General features: G+C 41.0%; 1 protein-coding gene across 1 annotated transcript in view; it reads right to left on the reverse strand.

Annotated features, from left to right (window-relative positions):
- Positions 1 to 21,266, reverse strand: part of GUCY2C (guanylate cyclase 2C) — a 174,681-nt gene that overhangs the window by 70,608 nt on the left and 82,807 nt on the right. The window contains exons 13-18 of the mRNA XM_075182882.1: positions 16,711 to 16,773; positions 11,502 to 11,570; positions 10,175 to 10,279; positions 8,901 to 8,987; positions 4,593 to 4,725; positions 3,939 to 4,076 (exon numbers count right to left, since the gene is read on the reverse strand). Coding sequence (XP_075038983.1) covers positions 3,939 to 4,076; positions 4,593 to 4,725; positions 8,901 to 8,987; positions 10,175 to 10,279; positions 11,502 to 11,570; positions 16,711 to 16,773 — 595 coding nt within the window. The remainder of the gene's footprint in view (positions 1 to 3,938; positions 4,077 to 4,592; positions 4,726 to 8,900; positions 8,988 to 10,174; positions 10,280 to 11,501; positions 11,571 to 16,710; positions 16,774 to 21,266) is intronic.

Below are 21,266 nucleotides of genomic sequence, written 5' to 3' on the forward strand. Positions count from 1 at the left end.
GTCTTAGCAACGCACCTGCAGTATTCCAGGACCTGATTAATGAAGTTCTTCGGGAGTTCCTTGATTGTTGCGTGGTCTTCTATTTAGATGATATCCTCATCTATTCTAAATCCTTATCCGTACATCAGGGTCACGTCAAACAGGTTCTACAGAAATTGCAAGAACACCACCTTTACGCCAAACTAGAAAAGTGTGAGTTCGAGGTGCAGAAGGTATCCTTTGTGGGTTACATAATCTCTTCTGAGGGATTCTCCATGGATCCAACTAAGGTTCAAGCTATCTTGGATTGGGTGCAACCAAACAATCTTAAGGCGGTGCAGAGGTTCCTGGGCTTCGCCAAATACTATAGGAGGTTCATTCGTGGCTTTGCTGACATCGTGGCTCCCATTGTCACCCTAACTCGCAAAGGAATGGATCCAACTAATTGGTTGACCCAAGCAGTAGCCTCATTTGAAAGCTTAAAAAAAGCCTTTGTGTCCGCTCGGGTCCTTAGACACCCGAACCCAACTAAAGCGTTTGTTGTTGAGGTCGACGCCTCTGACATCGGTGCCAGTGCTATCCTATCCCAGAAGGACCTTCATACTCATCGTCTACACCCATGTGCCTATTTTTCCTGTCAGTTCTCCTCAGCAGAGGCCAACTATGATGTGGGTAACCGGGAACTCTTGGCAATCAAATGGGCCTTTGAGGAGTGGCGACATTGGCTAGAAGGCGCTACACATCAGATTTCTGTTATAACAGATCACAAGAATTTGCAGTACATACAGTCGGCCAAACGCTTGAACCCCAGACAGGCTCGTTGGTCGCTGTTCTTCACCCGTTTTAACTATGTGATCACCTACCATCCAGGTTCCAAAAATGTCCGAGCAGATGCTTTGTCCAGAAGCTTCCTGGCACACCATGCTCCAGTTACTAGTGCGGAGCCTATCGTTCCCTCGTCCATGATCCATGCTGGGTTAACCCAAGACCTGAGCTGCACCCTGCTAAGATTTCAAAGGTTAGCTCCTGATAAAACTCCGGTAGGATGCTTATTTGTTCCCATTCATTTAAGGAAAGCAGTCCTGGCTGAGGCACATGATAGTCAAACTGCTGGACATCCTGGAGTTTATAAAACTTTGGAAATCCTCTCCCCCACTGTGTGGTGGCAATCATTGTCCGCTGACGTCAAGAGCTATGTCCTCTCTTGTGAGACTTGTGCCAGGAATAAAGTCCCCAGGAATCGTCCTACAGGCCAATTGGTTCCATTACCTATCCCTGCAAAACCCTGGACTCACTTATCCATGGACTTTGTAGTCAATCTGCCACTCTCTGCAGGGCACAACACCATATGGGTTGTGGTAGACCGATTCAGCAAGATGTCACACTTCATACCATTAACCAGGCTCCCTACTGCTCGAAATTTGGCTATTCTGTTCATCCAGCATATATTCCGTCACCATGGACTTCCTATTGACATATTATTTCTGATCGTGGTTCCCAGTTCATAGCACAATTCTGGAAGTCTTTCTGTACCCTTCTTGGCATCAAGATTAGTCTTTCATTGGCTTACCACCCTCAGTCTAATGGGCAAACTGAAAGGGTTAACCAGTCCTTGGAGCAGTTCCTTCGTTGTTACACTTCAGAATTTCATGACAACTGGTCCTTCTTGTTACCTTGGGCAGAGTTTGCCTACAATAATTCATGTCATTCATCTACGCAAATCTCTCCATTCTACTGCAATTTTGGTTTTCATCCCAGATCCAATTCTTTGTTTTCTCTCAAGTCTGTTGGTATTCCGGAAATTCGTTCCACAGCCAAGGATCTCAAGCTCATCTGGAGGAAAGTGCAGTTCTCATTGAGAAGAGCCTCATTTTTTGCTAAAAAAAATTCGGACCATCACCGTACCACTTGCTCCCTCAAAGTGGGCCAGAAAGCGTGGCTGTCCACACGCAATATTAGGCTCAGACAGCCTTGCAGGAAATTGGGGTCTAAATTCATCGGTCCTTTCCTTATTGTTAAACAGATGAATGCCGTAGCTTTTAGATTGAAAATTCCTAGTTCATTAAGGATCCCCAACACATTTCATTGCTCCCTGCTTAAACCTGTGCTATACCCAAACCAATTTCACATTCCAATTTTACGTGTACGGAATCGGAACAAACCTCACAAATTTATAATTCAGAAGATCCTTGATTCTAAGAAGGTGCAGGGTCAGGTGCACTTCCTCGTACAGTGGAGGAATTGTGGTTTGGAAGAGCGCTCTTGGGTTCCGCGAAGACAACTTCATGCCCCTAAACACCTGAAGGAGTTCTTCAAGAAATTTCCGAAGAAACCTGGGTGTCGGGGTTCCTTAACCCCTCCTCAAGGGGGGCGTACTGTCACGAGCCGTGGCGGTACTCACAGTCGCCGCGGCTCGCTTCTCGTGCGCCCCGGCGTCACCTCCTCCTAACTCCCAAGGCAACGGCCGGACGCTCTACAAGGTAGCGCCGCGTTCCGGCGGCTGGGGACAGCCGGGCTAGTGCGCAAGAAATATACATAGCCTGTGGGCTAATTTAGTTTAATTTATTCATCAAGCAGGGGCTGTGGGGGATTTCAGAGCTAGGCTCTGATTAGCTGTCTCTGGTATTTAGGGCAGTGAGGTCTGAAGCCTCACTGCCGGTTATAGCTTTTCTGCAACAGTCCTGCTGACCTGCTTTATCCTGATACCTGCTTTTGTTCCTGTCCCTGTGCCGTGGACACTCTATTGGATTCCTCGTGTATGACCCCTTGCCTGGATTTGGACCTTGCTCGTGTTTCTCGTGACCCTGACCTTCTTGCCTGCATTTGGACCTAGCTACCGTGCCTGTGACCCTTGACCTTGGCTTGTGTATTGGATTCCCTGTCTGCAGCCGGCCCTCGACCCTTGCCTGGACTTTACTCCGCTTTCCTGGGTTCTCCCTAGTCGGTACGCACTTCACGACCCTCTGCTAGTCTGCGGCCAAGTCTGTCCCCACCACTAGGGGCTCCAGTGAACACCTGACTGGTAGAGCAGACTCCGGGTTGTGCTGTACCGGCTAGAGGAGTTCCTAACAGAAGGGTATATGGTTTATATTCTCTTTGATTATATAAACAATTATGTAAAGTACTTTATTTTATTTTCTCAATTGTAAGGCTCTTTGGAATTTGCTTAGGCTATATAAATAAATGATGATGATTGTATAGCCTGCAGTAAAATCACTGGAGGTCATTTATGAACCAGAAAAATGTAGAGAAACAGATTGATTTTGAAACAAAAGAATGCTCTGTTTGCCATGTGCATATACAGGTGTATTCCGTTATTGTTTCCGTTTTGTTGACATTTTGCACATTTAGCACATCACCAGACTTAAGTCTTAAGGGGAAATTGGGTCTGTCTTTGTTTCATTTGCACTTTTAATATTTACTTTATGTTGGTTTATGTGTGCACATGAATGGGCTTTCCCGCATAAAAGTGCTTAAATTAAAAAAAAAGGTGCCCTATTGAAAGTTATAGCCACCACCTCTGAGGAGGCAGAACATCTAGTTGTTTTGCACCTCCAATTAGGCTCTGGATATACAGAAGTATGTGCAGACTTGACCTCTCATAGTTCATTAGAATATTTCCTGCCACAAAATAAAATCTAATTTTGCCATTTGGTCACAGAATAAGGCACATTACTGTGTAGATAGCACACATTGTGCAATGGGCTGTGGGGGGTGCAGCGCCTCAGTAAAATCTGTTACGTATATGGTAGTGCAGCACAAAACATTGTATTTTGACTATACCACCCCTTTAAGTCATGTACCCATTTTGTGTTTGTTCCTCTCTATCACTGATGTAAAAAATCGCAGTTGAAGTAGATTCATCAAAGTCATCAAAATTAGTGCCTCATGTTAATGTGATCTGTTGACTTTGCCTTAATAGGTTGATATGGCTTGATGACTTGGCAGCCTCATTTTACCTTTAGGATCATGACATTGTTCAGTGTAGAATGTATCTTTCCGCAAGATAATTTCTTGTGCTATGATTCCATAGCTATAGACATCACCCTTCTGAGAAACCCCATCTTGACGTAAGTGTTCTGGAGCCATCCATAAATCTTTGTGAAAAGAGAGAGAATTAAACTTATTAAACTAAACACACATTTTTTTGTTACAATAGAAATAATAATTTAGGATCCTTGAGAGCTGATATCGTTGTAACCTCAACCCCAACATCTATTATAATGATTGTAGTATTTATAGTCCTATATCGCTAATTACCATAGATATTAAAATGCTACCCACAATTCTGGTTGATTATCTGAATTTACTGTATATCTTCACGTATTTATGGAAATGTGCTAGGCTTGACATTGGTCAACTATTTGTTTCAACTTGGCATTCCTTGATTTATTTCACATTCATTTCCACATTTGATCCTGCTCTCCTCATGCTCTGATTATGCGGGTCCTTTACTCCTTTACCTACTCCATCGTATTTCTCTTTTTCAGTTCTGATGTATCTTTATTCCTTCTCATTTTTTTTTTATACTTGATTGCACTTTTTGTGTAACAATCCGATTAATTATTGAAAAACAAAACAATATTGCTGTTATTGTATATGTTCACACTTACCTTTCTTAGGGCTAAGAATAGAATTACCAACAAAGTCAGTGATCTTTACTACCATACGACTGTCTACTACACAGTTTGTTGACTTCAGGTGGCCATGGACCTCAGTTTTACTGGAATGGAGATAGGACATACCCTGTCATTGAGAAATAATGGACAATGTATTAGAATTATCTTACACTAAACACCACATTTACAAGATATGATATCACAAGTGCTTCCAAGGAAAATACATCTAGTGAAGGAAAATGTGAACCATTCAGAATCTACTTGTAGAATGTAATGTATATATATGTAGAATTTTTTAAAAATGTTCATATATTATAATATTATTCAGCCTATTTATTTTTTTGCACACATTTGTATTTATTGCTTGGTTGCAATATGTTGCTCAATATGACAAGGTAAAAGCTATATACCAGCGGTTTCCAAAGTGTGTGCCATGGCTCCTAGGGGTGCTGCAGCGCTGTCACAGGGGTGCCGCGGCCAGGAAGAAAAGAAAAAACCCAAAACTTACCAAACCCGTCATCCTCCTCCCTCCTCGCTTCTCATGGAATGTCGGGCGTGACGCCATCACGTCTGACATATTCAGTGAGAAGCATCAGGAGAGAGTAGGATGCTGGGTCCCAGGCGCTGCCGGATTGGTAAGAAGACAGAAGAAACAGAAGAAAGAAGGCCAAGTATGGTAAAGAAAGGTCGGGGGAAAGGGTGATAGGAAACAGCAATGGAGGGGCACAAGAATGAAGAAGGGGGCAGAATGACGATGAAGAGAGGCAGAGTGGGTGGATGAATGAGGGCACAGAGTGGGTGGATAAATGAGGGCACAGACTGTGTGGATGAAGGAGGGCACAGAGTGATCATGAAGGGGCACAGTGTGATGATTTTTGTACATGTTGTTTTATTTTGTTTGATCTTATTCCTCTTAAAATTGGCCGTAAATTATTCTGACAGAAATATAGTTGAAAAAAATATATAAAAATATTCTTTTCCCTTAGATTTATGTGTATTATTTTTGCAAACTACTATTTCTGTCCTGACATAAATACTTATTATGTTATTTTGAAGCAACTACTTATAAAATGGAACTGCTTGTTAATTATTTTGGAAAAAATGATGGAGACTCTAAGGGGGCCACAAACTGAAAAAGATTGGGAACAACTGCTATATACTAAAGAAATGTAGCAAAGTTAGACAGACAGGCATTCTCTTGCTATGGACACATTAGTGTGTCCATGGACATTCATCTCCCCCCAACATCACCTACACCCAATCCAACCATGCTCTGCTTCACCTCTCTCACCTCCCTCACTACTTATTTAGACATTGGGCGGAGCATTAGCCACTTTAAGACCACTCATCTAACCTTCATATGAAACATTCACTTACATGAATCATCTTCGTCCTGCAGAAGCCACAGCAAACCACACTTAGCCATGAAGCGCTTAACTGCTGAAGTGCAGCACAAAATCCTCTATATTAGTGTTGTGTGCCTTTAATTGCACAGATGTACATAGATTTCAACCAAAGTGCATGATTTTGTGGAGCAAGAGGGCAATGACTGACATTGTTGTTTGAGAGGCATGTTTGGTATCAGTAGCTGATGGGAGTGCTTGTACTCTATTGCCATATGGAGGTTCCTGGGGTACCTCTTGACGCGGATACAAGACACACCAAATACTGGTTGTAGCGGATACTATATAGGTGACCTGACCACGATTACTGTGGACTAGTCTATAGATTTATATCCCTCCGGAGGGTTGGCACTTCATTTATACCGATAAGAAGTTTGTTAACCTTTTAAAACATCTGGATCGTTCACGGTTGTTTTGCTAAGGAGAGGAACGGAACACTAAGGTCTGAAAACCTTGATGCTAGATACTAACTACATTTAGAAACCCTGTCTTTCCTACCATTTTACCTATTTTCACGCACAAACACATTTAAAGTGGGGCCATTATTCTCCCGAATTAGTACACTTGGATTCCTCTGGAGACTGATTTCTGTATTCAGGTTCATGATCAGCATCTATTTATTTATATAACACCACAAATTCCACAGCGTTGTACAGAGAACTCATTCACATCAGTCCCTACCCCATTTGAGCTTACAATCTAAATCCCCCAATTTACACACACACACAGACTGAGAGAGACCAAGAGCAATTTAATAGCAGCTAATTAACCTACCAGTATGTTTTTGGAGTGTGGAAGGAAACCAGAGCACCCAAAAAACATACTGGTAGATTAATTGGTTGCTGACAAAATTAACACTAGTGTGTGTGCATGCTCCAATGAGGCAGGCACTGATGTAAATAACAAGTATTCTCTGCAAAGTGTTGCAGAATTGGTGGCGCTACATAAATAAATGATGAAAAGGTTTGTGTTATTTTATACAATAAGGGGGTCATTTAGAGTTGACGGTAAGGTCCATTTTAAGACATAAAATAGATCTTTGTTATTGCGCATGAACAAAAATGTGTATCCCTGCGTCTATAAAAAGATTTTTGTGAATCCCTGACTTGCACCTGGAGAGGCGAAACTTGGAAGGAAAGGCAGGCGCACAATTAGAGGGTTTTTTCCCCTAGTTTCCCTAAACCCTCCCTCTATCCCGGGAATGGGGTGATGTACTGATTGAAAACAAGTACTGCCAAGTGTGTCTGCATTCAACAAGTTATTCTAAATAAAAGTTATTGTTAAATGGAGACCTATTATAAGACGATTCTCCAAAATTAAGCTCTGTTTTCACTGGATCAATACAATGCTATTTCCATGACATACAGTAGAGTGTTTCTGAAAGTACAGCTTCAGATGGAAAAAGGTAAGTGGGGGGGAGGGGGATTCTCTTAATATACTGTAGGTAGGGGTGTGGGCTAATCAGTTAATAGTGGGTGGGAAGGATTAGTTTATTGGTGGACTCTAATTTAATAACTCATGTTAGTGCCTATTAATTAGGGTAAGGTGATGGGACTCTTTAATGCTGGGGTGGTTTGAGGTTTATTGAATATGGGGCTCAATTTGGGTTGAAGGAGGACTATTCATTAAACATGACTACTAATTGTTTAATTTTGGGCTGTTTGGAGGGGAAATAAGAGAATTTATTAAATGTGAATACTAATATTTTAATGTCACGTCATGTTGAGGGAAATAAGCCTATTTTTTCATGCTAGTACTTTAATGTCGAGGCTTTCCATACTTCATCTTTCCAAACAGGACCCAACATTGCAGGATCTGGCCGGTCAGCAACTGAGCAGCATGTAGTGAAAGCTGTAAGAACAGCTAGGAAAAGCAGGATAGTCTGACAACCGTCCTGATTCTGGTGGGGCAGTCCCAATTTTGCAGGGACAGTTGGGAGGTATGTCCTTGTTCTGTTTATGGAGGGAGAGCTGTGTTGCACCTAATAGTTGTGCATGCAGCTTTGCCAGTGTACTTGAAGGGGATGGGAAGAGTTGGAGAACACCCTTACACTGTCTAAAATGATATACAGAATCCTTGCATGCTGTTCATTCAAACTCTGACAGCTTAGTTTGCCCCTGGAAGAGTAATAATTGCAATCTACTTTAAGGTTAAAACAGCAGCAGATATTCCAGTCAGGAGACATTTCACTTGGTTAATTAAATATAGTTGATTACTGCATGAGCACAAATGATGAGTTCATGTACTCCCTGTGATGTGATTTCCTCCTTCCTTTTCCTGTTGGTCCATTGTGTGCATGTCTAACAGATAAGTCTTGTTATCTGTACACTGAATATAGCAGAGTTCCTGTTCCCTAGGTATGTTCATATGTCCTCATTTACAAAGTACCCAAATTTACAGATTTATTATTCAACAAAGGAAAGGTATTGTCTAACCCAGTGTTGGCTTACCTGTGACACTCCTGGTGTTGTGAAACTACAGCATGCTTTGCCAGAAGGGAGGGGGCCACTGTGTGTGTATTATGTGTGTGTGAGGGGCCACTATGTGTATGAAGGGGTGGGGCCCAAACCAATATCTTGCCTAGGGCCCCATGAGGTCTAAATCCGGCTCTGCTTATTGCTGAAAGAGTATGCTGGTATTTGTAGTTTCACAACACCTGGAGTGTCACAGGTTAGCCAACACTGGTCTAACCACTGCCTGGCAATTAAGAAAGTTATTAGAGGCGGGGAAACAATTGCTTGAGTGATGAAAGGGTCTGTATCAGGAAACTGGTGGAACTGAGGTAAGTGTTTCTATTCACAAGCATAGAGAAGACAGTTAAGAAGGAGAAGTTTTGCTTTAAATGACCATGAATTGATTATATATTAGAAAGGAGATATGCAATCTTGCATAATCTTACCTTCGCTATATCATACATGACAGAAATTTTAAATTCCCAATCCATAAAAGTGCCATCTGGATATGATATTTTATCATGCAAAACATCCTGAGAGGTGAAACAAATACATGTTATTTACAATCTACTAGAAATGGAGGCAGTGTGGACATGAGTAAAAATAGAAAGATTTAATATATAATGCATAACTTACTGACATTGCATGTCATGACTAACATCAAGCATACAATATATCTACTAATGCCACATAAATGTACTTTATTTTTGATCCCATCCTGGATATTAACAATAATATAAAAGTGTCCACTCTATAGTACGGCAATATTTCTGAAGGCATCACATCATACTTACCATTTTTTTCCCTCCACTCCGGGAGATCCCGGTGGAGATGTTAAGGCAAGTCAATGATTGCTCTATTTCATCATGGGGAAGGGGGGGGGGGGGGCTGGGCCAAATACTATGCAATCCCCATCCATTCATAAGTAAGTGGGCAGGATGCGGGAGAATTGCCTGCTCTCCCGGGAGTCCTGCAGAGAATTAGAGAGTCTCTAGGACATTCCAGGAGAGTGGGCAAGTAGTGGGGAAATTGGCACCACATTTGGCATTGGTTTCATATTTGAGTTTGCAGAATGATGTGAATTAGTTAGTTAATTTACTTTCCATCATTAGCAATGGGAATACATAGGGATTTTGAGGAGAGAGGAGTAACAAGAATGCCGATTAATGCAGATCAAGTTCAGGATAAAGGGCATCACATCACATACATAGCATTCAATCAACAATGAATGCAAGTTTGTAAGTAAGGGTTTATGTAAATAAATGCTGACTTCTTGACCAGTATACTAGTAGTCTTATTCCCAATGGGATTGGATTATTAGGTGAACCTTAATAGATGTTTGTAATAATATTCATGAGGTTCCATCATACCCTGGGGAGAGGCATTGGACACTTCCTGCAGAAATGTTTTCTTCCACAATAGCCCCTCAACTGCACCAGAGTTTACCTATTCACCAGCTCCCAGCACACATGCAAGCTTGGAGAGCAGAACCAGTCAAGGACTGGTTCATCCAGTCCCCTGCCATCACCACACATTGAAGATTTTTCCCCTTTTTAATCTGTAATACTGCTGCACGTTTTAGGCAATAATGAATAACATAGGTTTCCTGTTTCTTGGAGAGTAATGTCACCATTTACCACTGATTAGTGAAATATTTTAATTGTAAATGACTAAAGTTCTAAAAATAATATAAAGATACAGTAGAATGGGATGGACTTACTCTAAGTGAGCCTCTTTCACAGTACTCTATCACAGCATATATCATTGCATCCATCTTCACTGTACCATAGAACTTTGTTAGGTTGTAATAATCTATTTGAAGAAGCTGTAGGGTGAGACATGATTTAATTTGGATTAATCAGAAATAGTTTAGTTTTGCACATGAACCCAAGAAATTCACAGTGATGCAGTCCAATTAACGTCATGTAAATTTTGTAATAAAAAGTGCCACTACAGAGGGGGATCCGGCCGATCGGTGTGGACAAATCTGAAACATCTGATCACTTGGCACTCGGGCCAAATATGTATGTGTGTTGCAAAGTATGAAAGATCAGCTTAGAATCTTTTTAAGCCCATACTCACTGCAATTTAGGGTCAATTATGTCTAAAACATCGTTGCCAGGATAACAGCAGCATATTGACACCTTTATTAGGCAAGTAAATTGAAGTAGAATTCTGAAAAAAATAATTCTAATAGGTGTCATTCACAATTTCAAGGTGCTGATTAGCTCTTTGGGCCTTAACTTTTTTTTTAGAATTTTCTGTAAAGGTTATAAACAACAATTATTTAGAAGCAATTACAAAAATAATTGGATCGCATTCAGTTGGAGTTTGTCAGTCTAAAGCCAATATCATCATAATTGTACATTAGTTTAAGTTTTGGATCTCTGTTTTTATTAGTGCAGGCAATTCTCAAAATCCATAACCAGCATAAAAGTCAGGGCATGCACATCCATATACAAAAGAGAAGACTGCTCACATTTTTTATCTTTCTACCTAAATGCATTGTCCTTAACCAATATGCAAACAATATGGTATCTTTGTGAGTAAAGATAAGACACTTGTGAATGCAATTAAACCTGTACAGCATGTGTTTTCGGAGGCAGTTAAACATAATATTTTGGATATCCCCATCTTTTATAGTCTGTATTAATTAAATTAATTAAAACTGGAGAGAGAGGGAACACTTAGAGGCAATCATAGTCATAGGTCTGTATGTACTATATATATATTAGAGCAGAAAGGTGCCATATTCAATTATTCTATTAACAGAGTTCATTTACAACATGTTAGGCAGAGGAGATTGGCGTATGGAGGAGGGCAGAGCAGTGCACAGGCAGTATGGTAATGATTAATCTCGTTATCATGCATACCTGCCCTTGCTTTGCCCCAACTCCTCATATAGACACACACCCCAACCTACGACTGCCCAAAGTGTCCGAAGGAATGAAATATGGAGGGAAGAGAAAAGGTGCATCACCCTTCTTCCATATTTGCCTTAGAACATATACTCTTCACAGGTATACATACAGAAACGCATTTCTTACTTTGTTTAGCTCCATTTTCTGTTTTTCTGTGAAATTTCCATCATGTTTCAAATCTTTCATTATAACAACCTTTAAAAAAACATTTATAATTTATACATGTAATTCAGCAGGCGGTACTCTTTCCTTAGAAACACAACATATCTTCCTACTTGTCACACACATATTCAATGTAACATTCATTTGAAGTGTTATATGTACCCTCTAACATTCCAGGTGTACAGTGGATTAAGAAACCTGTAGCTCCAGTGCTCATTAAAGCCACCATTTGAAATTAATATATAGCAATAACAGTGTATTACTGAATGAAATAATAAACTTAAAATAGCTGAAGTGTTTATGCGTAACTAAATAAATATGCCCATCATGCTCTCTTTCTCCTTTCTGCAGTAGGTTGCCATGTTAAGAACTGTGCATATTGGTTAGAGATATGTGCTGCCCCTCATGTTTTGGTTTTGGATGTAGTTTTGCCCCAAAATCATAAAAGGTTATGGTTTGGGATTTGGATTTAATTAAAAATTGTGAAAAATACGTAAAATTATGTGATTTTGAGCAGTTTTTGCTCCCATATTATTATTTATAGTATTAACAGTCATTTACAATCTAATGATCTCTTCACAACTGTAAAAAATTTCACCAATTTTGGCCAAAGTATTGCTTCTGACCCTCTCCATTGTGTCCCACATGCTGCCTAATAGTTACCTACTTGGTGTATCTTCTATTTTCAAAATGAAAATGTAATTAATGTAGACACCTGTGATGAGACTAATGATGAGGGTGATAACATTGTCAATTGTCACAATTGAGAAGTGGCCACTGTTATCCAAATGTCCATGATTCATTTGTTAACATCACTATCTATTCTCTAGTTCAACATCCAAAATGTTGGCTTTTGTGGGGCCCCAAACAAATCAAGCACTTCAAACACACAACAGTCCCTGTCGCTGAAGTGCTTGGTTTGTTAAATTATGTGCATGTCCTTTATCAACATATGGGTGAGTGGGTGGGCCCAAGGACAATGCCATCTTGACTTGCACCATTTAAAATTGTGCCCTCTCATCATCTTTTAAATGTCTACTAATGCCGCTGTCCATAGCTGAGGTCTTGTGTCCACTCTCACTTTAATGGAGGATTTTGTAACTGCCATCGTTGCATTTGCTTTCTCTCTGATTCAATTAAAAAAATTATTAACCAATCTATACAATTCTCTAACTCCATCACATAGTGTAAATTATCAGCATTTTATCTTCATCTATACATGTATTCTTTGCCAGTGCCTAATTCTGTCCTCTTAATTCCTCAGAATGTGGACTACACGTGCATTGTCTTGTCATGACAGATGTTTTTGGCAACCAAATTTACATCAATGTCAGATATACTTAGTTACTTGTGTGGGAAGGCCCACTATTGGCCTATCTGAACTGTCTGTTTTACATATTTGTACAATTTACTAATATAATATATATATATATATATATATATATATATATATATATATATATATATATATATATATATATATATATATATTGTGGCAAGAGCCCGCTACTGCAGAAGCACACGCGTACAACTTCTTCCCTTTTATGGTTCTTTATTGTCAGGATTGTAATAATGTTTTGACACCGTATACTTGCACAGCAATTATGGAGACCCTCAATGCTTACTATACATAGTCCAGCTCTCTGTCCAGATCAGCCAGCTAGCCCAGCGTTGATCTCCCTGAACAATGAAACAAGCAGGGTTTTATACCTGACACTCCTCCCACAGGCCTAGCTTGATGGACAGGTGACACACCCACCTTCTCTTTAAAAAGAAACGCCCATCCCTGGCTCTGTTTAGATTATCAGACCCACCCTGTCTGTTTGCTGAGAGGAAGCAGCTTTTAAATCATGTAAGTAAACCAATTTTAAACTACACATATGTTTTCCCTGCTTTCTCTACATATTGCCAGCTAAATGCCTCCTTTTGTTACAATATATAATAAATATATAAATATATATATATATATATACATTCCATATTTATATACATGGGTCTTTGGGACCGCCTCCATCGCAAGTCTCAGGTAGTCCCCTTAACCCCGGAGTTGTGCAAGGTGAGGATTCCAGTCCAACCACCACTGCATTTTCAGGCCACCTGCAGACTGTGTCCCCCAGAGGCATAGGCACCTTGAGCGCCAAACACCACTGGCCTTCTGGCATCAGACCAAGGAGACCCACCAATTTATAAGTAAATCAAAGTAAATAAAAGTTCCGGTCATGTGGTGATGTGATGTCTTGTGCCTACTTTTATTCATGTGCATTAGAATTTATGGGAAAATGTATGGGTTTGCCTAACAAAATGGCAGCGCCTACATGGTTGCAAAAAGTTTTCCTAGCTGAGGGAGGATTAAGAGCATGAGTGTGGCTATGTTTGCACCAACATGCAGAGATTTTATCTTGTTGGGCAAGATTATTTTAAAAGAGAGTTATGGCGATGACACAATTACGGGGGCACACCACCTTTTTAATCCTGTCCCACAAGTCTCAGTTCCACACCCACCACCAGTACATTTTCAGATCACCTTCGGGCCCCTCAGAGGCACCTCAGGCTCCAAACACCGGCCTTCTGGCATCAGACCATGGAGACCCACCCATTCAGGACATCCCAAAACGCACTTACTAGATTTACTAGACTACACTTGAGCTTAGTCAAAAGGATGAATTGAGATTGACATTTTAAACTCAAACAGGACATGGCAACTGGATGTAGATATACATGGTAGCTGACAAATATATCAGAGTTTCCATGTTTGATTCACAAGGGGAGAATTACAGCACAGATCTACCTTATTTGTAACATATAAGTAAAACAAGGTATTTGAAAGCTCCATTCTTGGCTACCAATGAATGCTCTGCCCATTGAGAAGTGCATAGTACTAATCTTTGACGTTTTCACTATGGGTGCTGGCCACTTTCTTCTGTTTACTTTTATAAATGTCTAACACTATTTATTCATACCACTGTCCATCCAATAACCTCTGCCTGTTACTGTAGCTTCACTATCTATGATGGATGCCCTGTAATGTTCAAATTTTATTGTATGCATAGTCTTTGAAGTATTGTAGCATTGGTGCAGTCCACCTTCATCTAGCATCATCAACATCTATTTATATATCGACAGCAAATTACATAGTGCTTTACATCTAGTTGTCTAAATATCTACAGATACCTCTGTCCATCTAATGACATCTGATTGTTACTGGCTCTTCACTCTCAATAATGCTGACTAATGATCCAGATTTAGTGTATCAACATTTTTATCTTACAACTTACACTAATTATTTTGCTGTTTAATTTATCTAATGGACTTGATTCAGTTGGTGGCAGATTAAATTTTTTTGCAGGCACTGCAATGTTCTACATGCAGTTGCTGAATGTCGAAAATGCCCAGAAAAAACTCTCACACGCAAACACCCTTTTTTCCCCACTTAATATAGATGTCACTGAATGATCCTCAACAACTTACCAACTTGACAAATATTGAAAAATCCCAAAACTTTTAGAATTAAGTGGTGTTTTGGATGGGTTCTGCTCCTGACCCCAACACACAAACACCCAGTTTTTTCCCAACTTAATACAGATGTCACTGCACCACCCAAGATGAATTACTTGCCCTGTACTGATCACCCTAAAAATGCGGCATGTGTCTTTAGCTTATGTAATGGAGCTAAGGCTCTTTTAAACCTTACTTTTTAACTGAGCTGCAGTGAGGGGTAGTACATTACAAATCAATTTTACCTTCAAGCTTTATATTAAAAAAATTCAGTTTTGGGGTCTAATGATCTCTTAAATGCATTTTGACAGGAACTGACATCGAACTCAGGAATTTCCATCAAACTGAATCGGATTACAAAATTTTTGTAGGCTAACTGACTGTAATTATATGCTGGTCTCAAAGCTGAGTGACTCCTTTCTGTGCATTACTCTGTTAATAATGCATGGATCCAGCGCAGAATGTGCAGCCACAAAAACGTCAACGCTGTTGTGTCAGGACCTGGTTCAATGCAGCTTGGCAGGCGGTTAGTAGCAGGATGCAGTGATATCAGTGATAAGGCTGTACCCAGAGACTAAGTCAAATTGAAGTGAACATTTGTCCCAGTCAACCCTATCTTCTGCTCAGTAATTACTAGTGCAGTAGACAGGAATTTAAAAACATATATTTAGATTATAATATTAATAATGCTCTCATGGTCCCTTAGCCCTATAGGACATTTAGACAGCAATGTCATGTTCTACAATAGTGCATTTGTGGTGTTGATTCCCATCATGGCCCTATCCGTGTGGAGTTTGTATGTTCTACCCATGTTTGCATATATTTTCTCCGGGTACTCTGGTTTTCTCCTACACAGTCCAAAAACATAGTGGTAAGTAAATTGGCTTACAAGAAAAATGGACCCTAATGTGTGTGTAGTAGGAAATTTAGACTGTAAGCTCCAATGTCTCAGGGACTGATGTGAAGAATTCCATAGAATAGCAGTTGAGTGCACCCAAGATGGTTGCCTCACCCTCTGCAACAATATAAAGTGCTTTGAGTCCTATTGAGAGAAAAGCACTATATAAATAATTAATTATTATTACTACTTATATTTCACCCACATTGCTCTCATTTTTATATTTGGTTACCTGTATCATACAAACATATTCAAATGCCATATATCACGGACATTGGCTTATCTCTGATTTAATCACTAAACAAAATTTTTCAAAACACATTCTTTTTGAAAGTAATATCACTGTTTCTCAATATTTGCAACACAGCTCATACAAGCTTGAAATGCAACAATAAGACTGTATTAAAACAGTAAAGAAAACTGAGGTTCTCAGACTAAAATTTGTACATTACATACATTACTTACAAAGTGAAAACTATTTTACATTCACATTTCCCTTTAAATAATCTTAATTAGTGAGGGGCGACATGAAGTAGCTGTAGGGCAACAGGAGAGGATCTACAGCCTTCAAAGGAGCTGCAAAGAGGGAGGAAGGAGTGCACGGTGCACTCTCTCCAACACCAATTGTGCTACGTGACCTCCCTGCATTGTGCAGTTTTAATTAGACCGGGAACAGTTAGCTGGGGGGCCGCAATAGAATCTTGGCTGCCTCTTGTCCATCGCTGATCTAAATAGTATGACTAATGTAATACTGCTGTAAGTACAATTTAAATAGCTTACCTTTTTGTCATATTTTCCTCGCCTCAATCTTGGCCCTGAGTCACGTCGCTTATCCTCATCAATCTGGGAATATAGAACATACTCACTAAAACAGTGGTGAGTGACAGACATTCCCTTCGATATTTTTCTCTTACTAATTTTTATTATATTAAAGTATCAATATAGTAGTTTATTTACATATACTGTGCAGTGTAATCCAGCTGCAATACATAACTGGACGCTGATGTCCTCTCACTCACCAATCATCATGATCAATCAATTACAGAGGAACCTGCATATGTAGATGGACTATTTAACACAAATAACAAACCTCCCTAAATTTAAAAGTGAAAAATTGGGCCAATATAAGCACACATACATAACATCTATATAAATCCTGCCTCTAAATGACACTAAACAACAATAACCCAAATGCACCTTATATATGTTCAATGTAACTCCCATTTTGGGGTGTCTATGAGTCAGACACTTCAAACAAAAACAGGTATCATGGCAGGTGTAAGACTGAGCATTTTTCTAGGTTCTTTAATCTCACTTAACAGTTGTGTTGGATATCGGAGTGAGGTGACTACAGAGGACAACTGCTGAACTCTGGAAATGTGTCAAGATTGGGAACAGAGACTGGAATAGAAACAATGGCATACTCAGGTGTTCAATGCATTTCAGGCTGTCTAAACAGTTTATATTTGTTGTCATGACATACCACTGTTTCTCAGGGGCTTATCATTACAATCAGTTCTCAGAGGGCTCATTGGTCCACTGCTAGGATTGCAGTGGTTGATAAGGCTGTCTGTACCACTGACTCATTGCCTTTTTTAACATTTTCTCACTTAGGCATTGTGCTGTCTATCAGTTTGAAGTCTGCTCATTGTTTAACCCTTCTTGTTCTGACTATTCTTTGTCTGACCATGGTTTGTGACCCCAAAGATTCTGTTAGCCACCTGCACAATATTTGGGTTGTTTCTGACTACTCTTCCGGTTTATATTTCTTGTTCCTTGTTTGTTTAGCTGAGAGTTTTCTATTCTCTGCATAGGGATCAAGGGGTAGATTTGCTGAAACTTCTAGAAAGGAAAAGTAGAGGTATTGCCCATAGCAACCAATCAGGTTCCAGTTATAATTTTTCTCCTTTATCCACTGCTACCATAGGGAGTTGAATGAGGGCACATGGAGTTGGCACTTGAATAGTTAACAACTAAGTTTGCTGCTGACTCCTCCCCTCTGCAACACCATAGACCCCAGTTTTGTATGTCCAAGGAGTTGGGCTGTTTAAGTACTGCTCTGCAGTACTTGCTGCTAGATTAGAATTTTATTATTTTCTTAGTGTTGCTGACATGTCACTGACGTTAGGAGTGGATTAGTGTTATGTTTTACACTGGTTCATTTAGTTTTTAAATGGAATATAGTTACGTTTTTGTTTATTAAAAAAAGAAGAACAAGAAAGAAGCTAGAAAATAACCAGCCTGCAGGCAGTGACAGCCACTATGCGACTGTCACTGTATTCTCCCGACTGGACCGACACTACCTATGGCATAAAGTGCGGGGACTTCGTCTGAGGAGCGGCCATTTTCAGGGAAATGCCAAGTCTCTCGCTGAGGCGGAAGGGGCACTTAAATTTCATCTGGCCATAATCTGAGCACAGATTAAAAGGCTGCAATGCAAAAGAAACAAAGTAGAGCTATAATACACAAAAGCCTCCAGTGAGTGGGTAGGATAATCCTCCCCAAAGCAAAAGCCTCCAGTGCCGGGAGTGTAACGGTGTCCCCCACCCCCTCCGCTGATTGGTGCACTCCAAAGGGAAAATTCAGCTAGAGTTTACCTCAGACAGACTGCTGACTGAAATAATGGAAAATCCATCTGCTACTGGCTTCCCTTTCTTGAAGAAACAATTGCAGCTAAGTACCCCAGCTGCAATATATATGTGTATGTATATATATATACATATACATAAATATGTATATATATATGTGTGTGTTTACAAAGGGCATAAAGGGTTATAACTAGACAACTAGACTCCATCTTAGACTTAGGTGTGTGACTGACAGGCTGCTCTCTATCTGTGGGAACTACGGTTATCACTTCTACTGATCAGCAGAATTATGTCTGCTGTCTGTCAGCAGTAGACTGTGTCTGTCTGACAGGTTGCTTTCTATCTGCAGGTATTCTGTCCTAGAATGGTTCTAGAGGGATGAGTGCCTTACATCAGTTTCACATAGTTATCAACTTATTGTTGAGATTCTTTTATTGTGAGGATTATTCTCTTATATATATTAACACAAGATTGTGTTGGGGAGTACAGGAGATTATGTATGTGTTGTTTTATAAACTCATAATGCTATGCATACGCACGTAACTGAAACTTTTTCTCTGTTTGGTCCAGAACTGGACAGTATGATTAGCCAAGCAACTGGAGGTAAAAGTTCTTTCCTGCCGGTGAATGTCTCTAAACTAAAAACTCGGTGTTTTGGGTCTTTTTGGAGATTCTCTCTTGTGAACACGGGCTATAAAGTTCAGCCCCCCAATAGAGGTAGCCTCTTTGCAATATGAGGACAGTCGTAAACAGGTAGAGACGCTTACTCCAAAAGACGTCCAAATCACAAGATATTAAAAAAAAACCTGCTCTTGGTGCCCAAACAGGAGGTTCGTTTCCATCAATTCTAAAGCTCAAGTGGCTAAACCAATATCTATGGGTAGACAAGTTTCGGATGGGATCAGTCCTTTCTTTTTACAGTAGGAAGCTCCCATTATCAAATTAGGGCAATCCCCTTTGGCTTTCCAACGACCAGAGACTATTCACAAAGATTATGGCATTAATGGCAGCACACTTACGTGCCTTGAGAGTAAACATTATTCCGCATTTGGACTATTTTCTCCTCAAAGACTTATCAGGTCCCTTTCTCTATCAGCATCTGACCCTGTCTATTCGAATTCTGGAGCAACACGGTTGGATAATCAATTATTCCACATCCCAGTTGATGCCGTCACAGAGAATGAGGTTTCTAGGATTAATTATGGACACCACTTTCAGAAAATCTGTCTCCAGAACCTTCTCTACAGATACCTACAACTCTCTATACGGTAAATCCTGAGTCACCCTTGTCCTTCCATGCTCTTGGGCATGGGGATTCTAGGGTTGATGGTATAGACATTCGAAACCCTCCCATGCATTCGTTTTCACTCTCGAACGTTCCAATGGAATCTACTAAGACAATGGTCGGGGTCTCCCTTTTTTCATCTGGATACTGAAGGCTCTCCAGGGAGACTGATCAACTTCTTACATGGTGGCTAGTTCAAGAACTTCTGAAGATGAGCCGATCTCTTGTCCTGTGATCTTGGATTCTGGTGACCACAGATGCCAGTCTGAAGGGCTCGGGAGCTGTTGTTCTCCAGCTTCGTTTCCAGGTACTTTGGACAGACAAAGGAATCTCTAGGCCAGGTGGGATAGGTGGTACTGCTGACAATACAGAGGTTCTGCAAGATGGCATAGCGGGAGGTGTTACAAACTAGCTGATTACTGCCTCAGTAAAAGATTGTAAGTCCGATAAGATGGGATGATCCTTCTCAATAAATGGGTTTGCCCATTCCAAAGCTTTCCCTCTAAAATGCGATATTAGGAACAGTACCTGTCTCTTAGGGATATTAATTTGGCTTGGTATGGAGGGAATATGTGAAGAAGAAAACCTTAGAAGGGCACTATTTTGGGAAAGGTGCCCCTCAAAGAAAGGTGACGGCTCAGCCATGCCACCCTCATTAAAGGAGAGCTTGGACTTGGCAGACAACTTGACAGGAGGCCCGATCTGGGCAGCAGACTTGGCAGCAGGCCCAGACTGGGAGGTAGACTTGGCAGCAGGCTGGGACTGGGAGGCAGACTTGGCAGCAGACCCGGACTGGGAGGCAGACTTGGCAGCAGGCCCGGACTGGGCGTCAGACTTGGCAACAGGCCCGAACTGGGTGGCAGACTTGGCAGCAGGCCTGGACTGGGCGGCAGACTTGGAGGGGACAGCACTTTGAGAGGCCTCAGGGCAGACAGCACTGTGAGAAGCCTCATGGCAGACAGCATTGTGAGAAGCCTCTGGGCAGACAGCACCAAGTGGCAACTCGGACTGAACCGCATGGCGTGGCAACTCGGGCTGAACCGCATGGAGAGGCAACTTGGGCTGAACCGCACGGAGTGGCAACTTGGGCTGAACCGCATGGAGTGGCAACTTGGGCTGAACCGCATGGAATGGCAACTCGGGCTGCACTGCATGGAATGGCCCTCTCTGCAGCAGACTATAGCTCAGGAACAGAGGCATCGGCTGGAGACTCGGGACCGGACACAGTGGCTGGAGACTCTGGACCGGACACCGTGGCTGGAGACTGGGAACCCGACACCGTGGCTGGAGACTGGGAACCGGACACCATAGCAGGAGACTTGGAACTGGACACTGTGGCAGGAGACTCTGAGCTAGAGGCAGATGATGGCACCTCGGAGCTGGAGGCAGAGGCTGGGACTTTGGGACAGGAGGCAGAGGCTGAAGCTGGTGCCTCAAGAAGGCACAATAGCAGCATCTCTGAT

The sequence above is a fragment of the Mixophyes fleayi genome, chromosome 8 (genome assembly GCF_038048845.1).
Source record: "Mixophyes fleayi isolate aMixFle1 chromosome 8, aMixFle1.hap1, whole genome shotgun sequence".
NCBI lineage: Eukaryota > Metazoa > Chordata > Amphibia > Anura > Limnodynastidae > Mixophyes > Mixophyes fleayi.